Raw genomic sequence first — 16,596 nt, 5'->3', positions numbered from 1 at the left:
CTCAACGCACCGGGAGTTTTATACAGAAAACGCCCTCTGGGCTCTGGGCCAGTGGCTACGAGCCAATCAGACGGAAGTGTGTGCAGCCGAGGGGCCGCGCTGAGGAAGGGCCGGATGTGAGCCGACGTTTGGTTTGAAGTTTCAATTAAGCAGCAACAGATCCGGGACCAGTGTGTAAACAGCACCTGGAGTTTTCACTGAGTTCAGATCTGCAGGACTCATCTCTTCTTGTTTGGGTTTTTGATGTCTTATACATTCCTGAATGAATCTTCAAATTGTCAATTACTTTTTCTATTTTACTGCTTTGCTGTGCAACTATTTAATTACTACAGAAGTAACAGTGTCATCAACACATGCTGCACATCAACAAGTTGTTCTGAGGACACGTGTTAGAAGTGTTTGGACCCGAAAACTCAAACGAATCTGAACATGCTCTTCAGTTTTCAATCAGTCGATAGCTTCAAGGACAATAAACAAGTTTTACATTATTACTGCTGAGAGTGTTTTTTGTAAGATTTCGGTTGAGTGAACTTGTCAAGGTCCGTGGAATCACATTCTGATGATAACACAATAAAAAACATCTTTCCAACTTTCCAATGACAAAGTTTATTTTTCAGCAGCTTCCTTCATTTCTCAGTTCTTTCAAAAACACATCTCCATCAGAAAATAATGCAAATGAACAGCAACTGAAAATAAAGTAGTTTGCATGAGCGGCGAACACAGCCGACAAAGTTCTTCGACCTCAGTGAAAGTAAACAGCAGAGTTTGATTGAAAGTTTACTTTTACTGATTTTACTTGTTTTTCACCTATGTTGTTACAGTTTAAATGCTTTATAATTATAATTTATAATTTTTCACATAACTTTTATTCAATTTTTATTTCAAGGCCTTAACAATGACAAAGACTCAGCCTCCAAACACATAGATGCATTTACGTCTTTGAGAAATGTCTTTTCTCAATTGTTCGGACAAGTCACACAGAGAAAAATCACATTATCTCGTTAACATCACAACACAACTGATAAATCTACTGTGTACGATCTTGCTGACAAGACTTTTGCCGGAAAATGTCCAGAAAATTCACAATGATCGAGCGGGCGTGTCGATGACGTTGAAACATTTCTCTTGACCTCTTGGTTTTATTGCCTGCTTCTCAAAAGGCCGAACAACCGACAGAGACCGAGGGGATAATGTTCACAGAAAGAGGAAAGTTCAAAACATACGGAGTGAACAGAACTAATGTCCCTCACATTTCCTGTCAGTCAAGAAACAAAGACGTATAAGTTTAATGAGGAAAACTTCTGTTTCCTAAACCTTTCATCCACATACGATGATCAGGATGCAACGCCTGGTCTCCTGTGTCACACTCGTCCTGCGCTTTGTACGTTCACCATCCTGCACGAGCTGTATATACTCTACCCCAATCACTTAATTCTATTTATTTATATTCTAATGATGCCATTTTATTAGTAAGTCATCTGGTCATGATTTATACCAAATGATTTAGAACGATTAGTTTATCTAAATAATCTTTAGATCATGTTTCCAATTCCTAGTGATTGCAGTACTACATTATAATTTCTTTTTTTTATAAATACAAGTTATAATATGTATATAAAAACTAAACAATATATAAAATATACATGAAAATCTAATCAGTTCATCCTTGAGTCCCAGTGAATGTTTGTACCAGATTTGAAGACGTTCCCTCCGAGTGTTCTTGAGATATCACGTTCACAATGGGACAGACGGACGTATCCTCATATTAAAACAAGTTTAACTGCCCACCTCCTATACTTACAGTACTATTTTTAATCCAGAAGCACCTAAAACAAAAGGGAAAACATCATTTCAATATATTTAAGTAAACTACTACTTTCATGGTTTCAATTTCACGCAGTATTACTTTTGAAAACACTGACGAGCGACTCTGATGAACTTTCCCCACTTGATCTATGCTCAGTGTGCAAAACCAGGACAGAACATCTGCTGGTGATGAGCTCCATGAAGAGAAATACTTACGTGCAGAAGATTCCCGGAAAATTAAGATTTCACAGAGTTTAACATTTGCAACAAATAAATAAACACGCATCCCTCGTTCCACAGAAAATTAAGCTGCTCCACTTCGCCCGAGGGGAACTTTGAGCTGTGGTTTCCAGCCAGCAGCTAATAAAGGGATCATTTCTGTTCCATGTTGTTGAAGCCTTGCAGCCAGACCTAGTGGCCTGGCAAATACACGAGAGCAGCACTTATTGAAATTGCCTTTTTTTTTAATCAGAGCTTTTATTCTGTGAACAATAAAAAAAAGCTCGGTATACAGAGTTTTTTTTAATTTTTATTCTGTTGTCGATGTTGTTTTGAAGCAGAGTCCTTGAAAACAATGTTTCCTGCAGCTGCTGGATATTCTCCCTGAACACTGCGAGGGGGGGGTGAGAGTTGTTTGTAGTTCTACTCTAAAGTTAATTTAATTATTCTAAATTATATTTACACGGGCTCAACCAATCAAGAGTCAGTCTCAGCTGTCGATCGTGACTTTAACACCCTTTTTCATGGCTTCAGATAAGTAACTAGAATGACATCCACCAAGTTTCCTTTACTTTGTGTACTTTTTAGTTTGGCCTATGTCCCACCTGCTAACATGGAGGAGGCAGGGTAGATGGTTGAGATGGTTTAGCTTCACTTTGGGGAAGCAGTCATGTCGTCCATCTTTATATACAGTCACTGCGCTCTGGTTAGTTATGAAAGAAAACTCTACGATGTGAAAGAATGCAATTTATCTTATTTTGAAAAACACAACCTTTGCTCAGTGTCTTTTTGTGTTGGTTTTTACACTTGTGTCAGCAGCAGCGTGCACAAGTGTAACTCGACTTTGTTCTGAACATGAAGTGCAGTGAGGGCGTTTCACCTCCAGACTTCAAACAATGCTGGATTTGTTTTTTGTTTAGTTTGTTTTGGTTTTACTTTTGTTTTTTTTAATGGCACAGTTTCCTGGACGCCCCAGTTCAGGAAGGGACGGCCCCTTTGAGGGGAATGTGTGTGTTTAGGGTAACGGCAGCGGCTGCAGCACTGTTCAAATAAACTGGCACCAGTCGGCGTCCAGGTGCTTAATTTGGGGACGTCAAGGCCGAGCTGCAGCGTGAAAACACGAGTAATGGTCACCAAATGTCACAATAAACATCTACACAGGTTAAAGGCAATTATCAACGCATCAAAATATGCAGAATACGTATAAGTTTTGTACTTTTACTGAGAGTTCTACACAATCCCCTGGACAGTGAAGTTATTACGGGACGTTTCTTATACTTTGATTTAATATTCAAAGCCACAACAGATGCCGCGCAGGAAACTGAAACCTTCTCGTCGCTGGAGCTCATCATGCAGGACGTTTGTAGCTCGTCTCTGAGGAAACACCTGGTTTCAGTTTACTGCTGTTTGACCCATTACCGAGAACAACTTGCCCCCTAAACTCGCACCAGTGGCCACTTATCACTGCTTTTAAGAAATGTGAACAAAACCATTAAGTTTCTACGACACTATCATCATTTCTTTTCCTCATCTTCACGGCTCCAGACGCTTTGTTGCTAAACAGGAGGACAAGCAGACTCTTGACATCATTCCAGAAATATGATGGAAACCAGATATAGTGACCGAGTGTTTATATGGATCAAAACACTTGGGATAGAACTGTTCCTATACATATGCTGTTTGTGTGTGTGTGTGTGTGTGTGTGTCAGTGCGTGAGAGAGAGAGGGAGGAAGAGAGCGGGCGGAGTCAGTACGAGCTGAATTAATAACTTTATGATCGTTATGTGATGATCAGCGTTGATATTGTGGCGTCTTTTCAAACAAATCAAGGTTCGAGCTGCAGCGGTTTCAGAGACGTTGGCTCAGATTCCGAAGCGATTCAGGGAAAAGGCCACAAGGCTCTTATTTTGAAAAATGAGACGGCCTCATGACGTGACGTTCATCATCACAAGCGTGATTGGCTGAGAAGATGTCACATGAGCAAAGATGCGTCAACACAGACGTGATCCATAATTTACTATCCAGATTACACAAAATGATCAAATTATCGTACATCATGAATTAATGATCGTACAGAGTAAAAAATTATCGTACAAATACAATAATTATCGTACGTCTGGCAACACAGTGAGTGTGTGTGTGTGTGTGTGCGCACAAACCGCCGTTACCTTTCCCTGAAGTTCTGCGACTTTCATACAGAGGTTATCGCAATTGAATTTTACTAATTAAGGTTTTAATCAGGTTTCCGATCTCGAGCTAATCTCAGTTTTGTTTTGACTCAGATCACAGAGCTCTCAGACGCTTCTCCTGACATCTCGGTCACTTCCCACTGATTCAAAGTTCAGCAGAACGAGCTGTGAGCTGCACACTGGAGAGAACAAGAGGATTCTGAGTCTCACTGTGATGTCAGCAGGTCGGAAGCAGGGGTTTTGTGGTAAACGCAGAATAAGGCCCGATTGTTTTCATTTCCAGATCACTTCCGAGAATCCTAAATCTTCAGAACGTCCGATGCTCCGGGGTTCGGCCGACACGCCTCGAAGGTAACGTGTCGCTTATTAGCTCCTGTCGGGCAAAACACATTTCCTGGATACAAACTTGCGGCTTCGGGGTCGTAAACTAATCAGAAGGCCGATCGAGCCCCGGCTCCTCCAGTCTGAACGGTGAAGTGTCCTCAGGCAAGAGTGTGTGAGAGTGATTGGTTGATAAGAGTAAAAAGAACATTATATAAAGACAGTTTATTAAGTTGTGCAACGTAGATCTTGTGTCTCTGTAGACAAACCCCAAAAAATACACAAAAGGTGGTTTTGTGTGGAAATTTCATGTGATTGCTTTTTATTTAGTTGTTAAATTAGTCCAGTTGTCGCAGGTATTTTTAAACTCATTCATTCCCAGTGTGAAGGAGATACGGTATCTCAGGAGTTGGGAAATTAAGAACTTAAATGGTTTTGTTTTTCCATTTGTAATTATTAAATTCAGGTTGATGCAATGGAAGTGCGTTTACAGAAGCCTACTGATGAAGTTTAAATCCAAATTTCTTTTTCTGCGTTCAGAAACTTTTTAAAAATGTTTTTTCTCATCTGATTCACAGATCCTAAGGCAGAGGTCACTGTGTGGATTTCAAAATCCCCTGTGGGCATATTTGAGATTTGATAAATGAGCTATAGGTTGGTAACGATTCTTTCTCTGAGTTTCTTTGATGCATTCAAACACAAAAGAGGAGCAAACCTTGGCTTGAAAACTGTTCATATTGAGTCTAATCTCTGGAGACGTTTGTTTCAGAATCACATTTTGCTGGTTTGTAGAAAAGTCAAAGAGAAACAGATGTTGTGGAGCCGATAAAGTCCCAGGATGTGACGTGACGTGCTGATACCATCACGGTGCTCCTCCACGCTAAGTGCTTCTATCGCAGAAAACATGCCTGTGTGATGACAGAGAGCGAGGTCATCACTCACAGACCGGAGTGAAGCCACGACCCATACGTTAGACCAGAATGTACTTGCACAAACACATCATCAGCTCTGGACTTTACCGCTTCCTTGGTGCCAAATTGAATCCAAATCGGGGGGGGGGGATTTCAGTTCCGCTGCAGAAACTCGGTCTCTCCTGGTGAAGCGGCCGTGCTGAACCTCGGGCAGGAGGCCGGGTGATTAAGGAGGTGTCCAGTTTCTCAGCGCTCCGTCCGAGAGGAAATTAAATCGCGTTTCCCACAGCAACATTAATTGTTTTTGTTGCCGTGTTTATTTGCGAAGGCTTTTCCGGTGAACCTGGTGCTTACAGGGGGGTGGGGGGGGGAGCCGCAGACTGTTTTCTCTTGAATTACGACGGATTTCTCTGTTGCGGAATCGTTGCATGAACACTTGAGAAGGGGAGGAAGAAGAGAAGCTGGGGATAAACAGCGATGTGCTGGTTATCATTCCTACGTTAGAGAAATAAATTGCATTCTTTGTTTAGTGAGAAAATGGATTTTCCGTTGGAGAGGTCAGTGCAGAATGCTGACAGTGCGTCCACTGCTCTTTATGTAATACAGATTACACCAGATAAATTAATAAAAAATCTAATTTGAAGTATGTTATACATAAAATATTTATTCAAAAATGTTAACCTTTTGAACGTGGGGGGTAAAGTTCATATTCGAACTGGGATGAACAGTTTAATAGGACTTCAGTCCATCTGAAGCTCCAGCAGAGGGCGCTCACCGTCTCTGTTCATGACCTCTTGACCTTTCAGTAACGTAAACCAGTAATGTTAAGTTGTGTTGCTACGAAAATGTGGGTTCTACAACGTAGTAAACGTAATCAGCGGCGGTGACACCCAGGGGCCGGAGGTAATTTGTTGTCAGGTCGTCAAGCTTGGACTCAACTGATTACATTTTGGTGAACCAAGGTCAAAGGTGAAGGTCGCCTCATGTTCTCGTGGATGTGATAGATAAGGAACACCTGCAGTAAGGTCAAGGCCTCCGATGTCACTAAATGATTTTGTGCTGAGTGAACACGTTCTTTAAAACCCCCTCGAGAGAATCCACTCAAATTAGCTTCGTCTGTATTTGTCCTCTAGAACATATCTCAAGTCGGCCTTTGGGAAATGTCTCCAACTTCTGACCAGTTGTCACTTGGACTCACAGATTAATCAGATTTCAGTGTCAGGTCATGTTGACCTCATATGGGTCTGGAAGAAAATGTACGAGGACTGAAACTGTTCAGGTTGGTGCAAGCTTACGATACGACTTTCAACTATACATTTTGGTTTGGTTAAACTCACAGTAACGTAAAAAAACACATGAAAACACAGGAGTTGGACAGAAACGCATGAGAAACCCTGTTATTCCGGAGCGTTTGGACGGTTTAAGCGACTTCCACATCTATCATGAATCAGATAAACACCAATTTTAGAACAACAGCGATTATCTCGAGCCATTTAATCCAGGCCTGTAGTCTAAAGTGTGTTTGGGTTTCAGAGATCGGGACACAAATCAGTCCAAATAGCTTTTCTAACAGCCAAACCAAACATGACAGTGAAAGTGAGTGAGGATGTGGAAAGCAGCAGCAGCGGCGGTTTGAGGCGACGGCTCCGTGTCGCCGTGCAGCCGGTGAACGGACGAGTGTTTAATCAGTCGGGGGGTGGGGGGGGGGGGAGCCGTGAGAGCCTGTTGCCTATGGAGCTCACGTACTTTATGTTTGTCATGTCCGCACTGAGGAGGGGTTAATGCACCGAGGAGCACTTCAACACCAGGCCTCCTCCTCCAGCGCTCTGCGACACATGACGCTGGCCTGTGCTGTGCATGCTGCTCTATGAGCGGCTAATGGACTCCGAGATGGGAACTCAAACAACGAGGCCGTCCCAGGCAAAGAGGGAGAAGCCCCCATCTTTCCTACTAAGAGGCAGAAACTCTCAGACCTTTGTTCCCCTACGTGTGAAATGTGATGTTTGAAAAGCTGTTCAAGCTCCGAGATGAAGCGTGAGCACATAGAACATTTGATTCAGAGCAAAAAACATATTGGAAAACTGAAAAAGGTTGTGAATGATCCATTTCCATCTTCTTTCATTTAACTTTGTTGTATTGATTTTCACTCTTTTCCTCATCTCTTAAAAAAACTGTTTTCAACTTAATTCTCTTATAGATTTATCCTTTTTAATTTCCTTTGCCTCTTTTATTCTGTTTTTCATTTTATTTTTGCTTGAATTAGATTTAAACTTTCCTTTCAGAATTTCTAATTGTTTTCTTTTAATTTCGTCTCTGTTATTCTTCAATGTCTCTTTGGATACGAAACGTGTTTATTAGACTTGCCTCGCTGCTGTACCTGAGGATTGTGGGTAGTGTACTTGTTGACATCATAAACAAAACATGTTGATAGCAAACAGACTTCGGGCTTCTACAGGAACATAACAATCTCGTGGCTTGTGGTAAATCTACCTTGGATGGTTAAAACATCATGACTGGCCATCAACATCTCGATGCAGATAACGAATGGAAGTTTTACTTTCCAGAACTACTGAGATTTACAAAAGTTAGTCAAAGGTCAAAAGCCAAGGTCTCCAAAGCACAAAGAAAATAACCTATGTAGAAAATAAGACAACAAAAAGACAGTCAATAACACTTATGAACACAAAGCAGGAGCAAAGAGGATTTATAAAACAGCAGAGCACCTGTAAAGAGCGTCACTACAATAACTGGTTGTATAATGAATACACGCTGGCAGTTAGCATAAATTGGCCAAAACAACAAAACCGTGCAAACAAAAGCACAAATGACAAAAGAGACTAATCAAGTTGTTGATCGTTGGCGGACGCTGCAGTTTAACAGGTTTTCTGTGTCTCTGTCCTCGTCTCTGAGCTTCAGCGCCTGCTCCTCTTTGCTGATTCTGTTCCAGACGCTGTAATGATTTTCCAGACGATCGACCTCTGACACGTTACGCAACTCTGCATTTTTTAGGGTCTATGAAATGAAATGAGGGATAAAACCTCTCATTTCATTAACGTTCTGGCCTCATTCGCACTCGGACTCATATTCCCTTTGAAAATTCCCTCGTGTACGCGATGACTGTCCGACCTGGATCACGTCTGAGTTTTAATACTACAGAGAAAACAGGAATGAGACACGCTGGAGTAAATTTGAAAAATATGAGCGATGTGAATCCAGTGATGTGTCGTAAGTCGGACTCTGTTACTGTGCAAACATCTGGACTCAATTCTTCCTGCGTCTACGGCAGAGACATGTCAACACCGGCATTCTGGAAACTCACGTGTGATTGGATCTGACAGATGTGGCCGGAGATCGGAGAGGAGATGAGTGATGACCGTGAAAAACACACGGACACAAAACAAAGAGGGAATTCACTGTGAAATGAGTGTGGAGGCTTCTCAGGGAACAATGTACGATGAGGAAAGACGAGATGCGAAGGTCGGTCTGGTGACAAATATTAAAACCAGTACGCCCGTCAACGTGGGGACGTCAGGACCCGTACATGAGGACTCAGTCGTCATGGCTACGTCACGGGCTGCGTTAGTGGATGTTTGGTGTGTGACAGAACGTTTTATAGTTTCTTTAATTGAGACGTTTTCTTTTTGTTTCCCTCTTTCATCTTTTCTACTTCTATTCATCTTCACTGTTATTACTGAAATATTCCCTTGATTATTGTATATTTTCTCTTATTCAATTTAATTGTGTACAGCTGCTGCGTTATGAGGAAAAAAATACAAAAGTATAATCAGAATAAGACTAATAAAAGATTAAAACTAAGTAGTAGCTGTTAAAGGTGTTGTAGATTGTATTTCGATGGTTTTGCCCGTGGGTCTCTCCACCTCTAAAGGGTCATAAGATTAATCAGTGATGTCACGAGATGATTAATGGGATTAATTTCCGTTTGGCTTTTTGGGCAAATGTGAGATAATTACACCTCATCTGAGAATTCTGGGCATAAATTACTTGTAACTCACTCTGATAAGGGACCCGGTGATTTAGTAGATGTAGGTTTCCACCCCGAAATATTAAAAATAGAGAATCACTGGTTTTATTTTAGAAATAAAAATGTTTCATGTTGAAATAAGGACTGATAACAAAATAAATAAGAACTGGCACATGTCATGTAGGGAATCTATGGCACAAATGAATGATGGGAAATAAAAATCAAGATCCCAGTCACATCATGACTCTTTCCACAGAGAATATTTGTCAACTGACCAACTTGTAATTTAATGTATGAATGCAAATGATGTTTTAACAAGGAAAAATCAAAGAGTTTCAAGCATGTGAAGCTTTATTTTAAATTATGATCCTGAGCGGACAGAGGATGTGAACCCGAAGGAACTCGGAGTCACTGCAGCACAGTTTTCTCTTTTCACTGGGGACCCACACGCGGAGATTTCCCACGCTGAGAGTGAAATACCACATTGTTGTTTCACTCCCTCCTCCGCGCTCCCGCTCGTCTCACCCACTCATCTGACATCTTCATCCTGAATCCTCTCCTCCATCCTTCTCCTCTGCTCCTGCACTTCTTCTTCTCTTGTGTTCTAGTCCTCCTCCTCCTCCTCCTCTTCATCCTCTTCATCCTTCTCCTCATCCTTCTCCTGCTCCAGCGTCTCGACAACATAAAGAACAAAACAAAGAAGATGTTGGAATCATGCACATGTTCGGTCCTGGGGGAGACACAGAGGAATGTGCACATTGGGTCGTCTTCTTCATATCTTAAGGGGGTCGTTCTGCATCCTGAAAAGACAAATGAGGAACACTTTGTGTTTTCTGCTTTTATTTTAACGTTAAAGGTCACAGGGATTTAGTTCGGCCACATGTGATGACGACCCTTTTTGGGGGGTCCCGACCCTTTGCACTTGATTTACGATGAAAGTGTAAGATGAGGTGTGTTTTTCTTCTTAAACATGTCATCTGAATAAAGAGAAGGAGGGTTATTTTATCAATTGCCATATTTTTCTCTGTTTCATGTTTGAGAATTCACATAATTTAGTGTCTGTCCCTTAATTTAGATCTGGATCTATTTAATGTGATGCACCAAATACATGTCTATGACATCAGTGATGAGATATAGTTCAGGTTGTTAGAGAAAAAAACAAAAACAGGACAAGGGACGACTCCCAGGTTCATCCACAGCCTGATGCTGCCCCCTAGTGCTGGGATATATACTATATATATATATAAAAACTCCATATTCTGAATATGAGATTGTGTTTCTCTGTATCTGTTGTTGTTTTCAGTGTGTGTCGTCACGTTGTTTACTTCTTGTGTGTTGTCTTTTTAAATTCTCTTCCACTTATTATTCCAAAGAGGGACTGAAGAAAGTTTCTTTACTGTTAGTCATGTGGTAAATGTTCTGTTCCTCTATAATATTGGAAAGTCTTTACCTTAATATGGGAAGTGTCTAGGTGATGTAAATAATTGTTTCGTCAGGTGTTTGATTTTAATCTACAAGCATCTTATAATTTAATAATTTGTATTTGTTTCTCTTTCATTATCAGTTATTTTTCAACTTTGGAAACACTGTCAGATGTAGTTATTGATTCAACCACTGGATGTCAGTGTAACTTTGTGAGTATAACTTGTGAAGTTTAACTTGAGCAAAGATTCAATAAAATATGTAATTAAATAAAGTATCAACACTCTGTCTGAGTCTGAAGACTTTATGGAACAAAATGTGTGTGTTGTTGAAAACCTAGTTGGAAAAGGAAAAGTTGGTTCTTGAGTTGGTTCATTTGAAATTAAAGGTGACCCCATAAAGTATTTATTCTATATTTTGTGTTTTATTCTATATTTGTTTTGTTTCTCTTTAATTTCCCTCAATTTGTTTCATAAAATCCCAGATTTGGAATCAGTGGTTGAAAAAGCAAATGTACTTATAACAAACCGACCACTAGATGTCGGTGTAACTTCACGAGTATTTCACACACAGGCCCAGAAATACAAAGATTAAAAATAATAACAATAAATAAACAATCATGACTTTATTCATTATGTGTTTATGATGAATTTGAATCTTACTGAAAATGTCTTTCACTCCAGAAAGTAGTTTTTTTTTGTCTCTAAAAACAGACGTGTTAAATCTGCAGTAGTTAAAAACCTAATTACCGTGTGTGAAGCTGGAAAAAGAAAAAGGGAAATGGTTGTTAAAAACCTTCAGTGTCCTGAAACATCACACCCTGAGGAGCGGGGGGGGGGGGGGGGGGGGGGGGGTCAGCTGAGCGTTAGCTCCGAGCAGCCGCTGCCATTTCATGAGCATTAAATGGAACTACAATTGTCTCATTGTCCCTCGCAGCCACTGGCAACAACATGTGGATGAAACAAACGTTTTACAATATCTCACTTGTTAGAAAACATAAACTCACACAGCAACAAGTGTTTCACTATTGCATGTCAAGATTAATGTTTATTTCCGTATTATCCCACTGGATCTTCAGGGAAGAGCAGTTCCAGTGAAAGCCGTGTACATTGGGGCTTGTGGTGGGTTTGTGGTTCGGTGTTTCTGGAAGGGGACGTTGCTGTCGAGTTAGTGGAACATCACATTTTCCATTCAGCTCACTTCCACTGAAGTCGCCAGGCGGCAGGAATCCTCGGGGAAGAGAACCAAATATGAACAAAAACCTTCAACAGGGCAGAACTGATGTGAACTATAGGTTTTGTGGTTTTCCCAACAAGCGGTGTCAAGAGATGCAGTTTCCTCAGAAACACAGAAGAAGCAGTGATGAGGGATTTGGTGTCTGACTTTGAATTTCCAACAAACTTTGTTTTGCTTTGTTAAAAATGAGTTTTTTCCATAACTGTTAACCACGACTGATTCTGTCCCAGTTAACAAAGCAGTTTCTCAGAATTTGCAAACACACACACACACACACACACACACACTTGCGCATCAATGCTTTGCAGTGATCATGAAATGATTAAAGTACCAATCAAAACATTCCCCTGATTACATGCTGTTGTGGTTATCTTGCTTTGTGCTTGTTCTGCCTGGAGAGCAGAGTGTGCAGGATATTGTTATTTAAGACTGAGTCCAGTCTTGCAGGGAGTCACACTCACGTTGGACGGTTCTGCAGGAAACAGTTTCCAGTCTAAGTGTTGAGACGTGTGGAGGTGGAGGTGGTGAGTCTGACACCAATAAAATACTGTGAGCTGTTTCTTCAATGACAATAATCTCACCAAAGCTGAATCAGTCTGTAAATGACTCCGGACGTTTTCATATTTAAACACAATCAGGGACAGATAACGCAGAAAAAACACAGTAAAACACGATGAAGCACTTAAAAGCAATGACCTTGTTCCATAAAAACTGATTTTAGCGTCAGAATAAACTCAGTTTATGAATCAAACTACAAATCTCTTCGAACCCTTAAACGAGTTCTTTAACAAAGCTTCAGTATATTTCATCCATAAAGGAGGCGAAGGATCGTGGACACGTCCGTGCAGCTGGTGGACGGAGGAACCACAAACCACCGGCCTTGATTCCCACCAACACCACCACGTATCTATGGTGCAGTGGTTAGGGTTCGAATCCCAGCCGGGGTCTGTGTGTCCTCGTTTCCGTGTGGGTTTTCTGTCACATTCCAAATACATGTAGATGGAGGTTTCTAAATTGACTATGGGTTTGAGTCGGCCCTGCAATATGCTAGTGACCAGCCTCGCCCCCCCGCGATAGACAACAGTATTAGTGAAGGACATATTTCCCTCAAGGCCAAATAGTTCCCTCAAATTCAATCAATCTGCACCAAACTACACAGAATCATAGATATCAGCCCTGGAACTATAGGCCTGAAGATCCATTAATCATTCTCTGAGAAGTTGTTTGTCCAGATCTGCATCTGCCATCTTTATTGCTCTCATCCATCCACCAGAGTAAACAGGCGAAAACACCTCTGCAGCGGAGGTAACACATGTTTTGATCCATAAACCTATAAACTGTCAGACTCAGCACTCAACTCTGGCAACAGAGGTTTAACAACTTCAATACACGAGTGTAACTTAACCAAGTAACATTTGAAGTTGTGTTTCCTGCTCCTCGAGCTGTAAAATCAAACCTAATGACTGTCACATGTTCCCTGCTCCCATCTCACAGCTGCAGCTCTACAGATGGTCAATGCTATGCTCGATCTTGATTAAAAGAAAGCCAGGGGGTTACTATGGAGAGAGAGGCCGCATTATTTATATCTATTTATATGCATCAGGCCCGTGGAACACCTGACACTGGCTCCACTCTCCGCTGATCACATCTGAATACACAAAGCAGACATTCAGCCACGCTCTGTCCTCTGCACTCTAACCCGAGCAATCCAAACCGCGGCGTTTAACATGTTGATGAGAACAAATTACAGAGACGCCACTATCTCCGCCATCGATATTACATAACTGCGAGCTCTGTCGGGTTTTGTGTTTGTCCCTCTGTTGTGTGTTATCCCCCTGTTGTGTGTTTTCCTCCTGTGGTCATGCTCCATGCGGCCCTGTCGTTTATTACCTGAAGTCGATGGCGAGTGCAAACAGTTGTGGGGGCGATGATAAAGTTTTATTGCTCTGCCTATTACGTTAATGCTGTCACATCATCTCGTCGCGCTTCCTGTTTGCTCGAAAGCTCTTTCTCATTCACACGATACAGGACAAAAGGTCTGGGCGGCCGGACGCGGTGATTGCCGGAGCTCTTTATGACAGTTTCCTTGGTGAACAACAGCGCGGCACAACAGCGGCTGCAGAACGCCTCTCATGCCACAGAGCAAATACATCACAGGCACTTTCATATCAGGTAATGTGAATAATTAAACACGCAGATGCTGGGTATTTGCACAACTACGGGCAGATCTCACCTGGGCCTGTGTTTTCATGTGATGGTTCTGCTGCTGTGCGTCACTGAGTGAGGTATTTGAGATATATATATCTATATATAGATATATATATTCAACCTATCTTATATCCACAAGATCAAAATATATCTTCAACCATTTTATTCAATAAAGACAACTTCTTCCACTGTTTTCTTCAAATAGTTTAGTTTATTTTCTGGTACGTAAAAAAAAGAAAAAGAGGACAGTGATATAAATAGCAAAAATATTATAAATTAAATTGCACATTTCTTTTTTCTATCATTGCTTGTTTAAAATGCAACAGATATATTTCAAGCAGAATAAATACAAGTTCATGAAGTTCCCCACATGCCTGTTCACAGACAGAGTATGAGTTGGACAGAAGGACATTGCACATCACAACCGCAGAACTTTTGCCAAGTGGCAAAGGAAAGTGCGTTTCCCACTTCTCCTGTTTGATTCTGTCTCTGTCTCTCGACTTCGAGTTTCCAGACTTCCTCCGTTTTCACACCCACAGTCTGATACAAGGCCTCAACCTCCATCTTTAACTGTTTTCCCTTCCTCTTCCATCCTCATCTTCACAGAGAGGCGACATTTGCAGAATCCGCCGCTGCTCTCACGACGACCTGCGCGTCAGCATCAGCGTCCGGCTTCACGGTGCAGCACTCAACACGTCTCGCTTGCCTGCTCGACCCTCGTAAGGCGACCAACTAACAATCCTTCATCGGCTCTTCTTCAGGGGAGGTTCTGCTTCACGCCGCCTTCTCCTGCAGGGGCTGCTTGGTGGCCTTGGCGCCGGGTTTGGCCTGGCACACCAGATCCCTGTAGGCTGGGGAGCGCAGGAAGCGAGGGTAGCAGTCTTTGGCCATGAGCATGTAGATCTTGTGCTGGGCCATGTCGAAGCAAGAGGGCGAGGGGACCAGCATGTTGGCTTTGGTGATGTCACGAGTTTCATGGTCGATGTTAACCTGGAAAAAGGAACAGGAAGGAACCACGTTAGTTTTTGTGGAAAAGAAAACATGTTTTTTGGGGCCTTATTGTGTCAGATTCAGATTCATAACTTTCTTTGGGGGGGTTTTCTTACCTCTCTGGGAGCGTCACTGCCGATGAACTCGTCATAGATCTTCTGGGCTTTGGCCGACAGTTTGGCGACGGACCTGATGCTCCTGTAATCCTCGCAGGCAAAGTAGAACGCAATGTTCTCCTCGCTGAACTCAGACACCAGGAAGGCTGTGAAGGCACAAAGTCCATCTGAGGAAAGAGGGGGACATTTAATTACTTTGAGTACATCAGGGTCCCCGCAGGGCTGCACACGTCTGAGTGTAGGAAACGCAGGTGTCATGAAATACACAGAAATCTAAATGTTTACTTACATTTGCTGGATATGAGCTTTTCAAACGATTCTTTCCACCTGATGCATTCCTCCAGTGTCGGCCTGAGAAAAGAAGAAGCGTCATTAGATTTAATTTGGACTTTCAATCATACACACAGGGACTGTACATGTAACATGAATTGTGAGTATAATATATATATAATTGTAAGGGGCTTACTTGTTTTTCCCTATCTTGCAGCAGGATAGATTCCAGTTGGGTTTCAGCAGAACGTTTCCCAGCCTCGCTCTCAGCTCCTTGGCTCTGAGAGGGAAAAAGAAAACAGGTTAGGATGAATGTCGCACAAGACCTTGGATGCAAACACCCACTCACACATCCGCTGCTGCTGCTGCTGCTGCTGCTGCTGCTGCTGCTGCTGCTGCCTGGTGCATCGCAGACAAGCTCCCACTAAATCTGCTGCAGCTTTAACACTGACTTTCTTTCTCCTCTCGCTTTCCAAATGCTTCACACAGAAAACCATGAACTAAAGCAGCAGCAGCAGCAGCAGCATCGGTGTCGTATCCTGTTAATCCATCCATCCTCCATGTGAGGGGCTTCAAGTACCTTTCCAAGCAGCAGGTGGGCAGCGATGTTAGTCCTTTGCACATAGTCGCAGGTTGGAGCTGGTGGAGCTGGTGTATCGGGGGGTGATGTGCCGGGTGGAGGGTAAATATCCTGTTCAGAGCTCAGCAGGGAGAGAGAGATTTGTCTGTGGCTGCTCGGAGTCCTGACGCAGAGCTTTTATAGTCCTGCCTCCCCTCCCTCCGATGTGTCATCAGCCGGCTCAGCCAATCACAAGGGGAGGGGAGGGGGGGAGGGGGGGGATGGGGGAGGGGGGGAGAGGGGGGGAGATGATGGAGAGGGATGAGGGAGGACGAGAAGGAGAAATTACTGTGAAGTGATAAAAGCCA

At 42.4% G+C, this 16,596-nt stretch overlaps 1 protein-coding gene across 1 annotated transcript; it reads right to left on the bottom strand.

Annotated features, from left to right (window-relative positions):
* Window positions 1-14,481: 14,481 nt before the first annotated feature.
* On the bottom strand, window positions 14,482-16,395 carry rgs16 (regulator of G protein signaling 16). The gene is made up of 5 exons (XM_034583443.1): window positions 16,250-16,395; window positions 15,866-15,949; window positions 15,689-15,750; window positions 15,400-15,566; window positions 14,482-15,283 (listed from the first exon to the last, which is right to left on the bottom strand). Exons 1-5 carry the CDS (start codon window positions 16,291-16,293, stop codon window positions 15,068-15,070), a joined length of 573 nt encoding a protein of 190 aa, XP_034439334.1. The 5' UTR covers window positions 16,294-16,395; the 3' UTR covers window positions 14,482-15,067.
* Window positions 16,396-16,596: the final 201 nt, after the last annotated feature.

The sequence above is a fragment of the Hippoglossus hippoglossus genome, chromosome 4 (assembly GCF_009819705.1).
Source record: "Hippoglossus hippoglossus isolate fHipHip1 chromosome 4, fHipHip1.pri, whole genome shotgun sequence".
NCBI lineage: Eukaryota > Metazoa > Chordata > Actinopteri > Pleuronectiformes > Pleuronectidae > Hippoglossus > Hippoglossus hippoglossus.
Note: the sequence above shows the minus strand (reverse complement) of the source record. Positions and strands in the feature narration are given on the sequence as shown.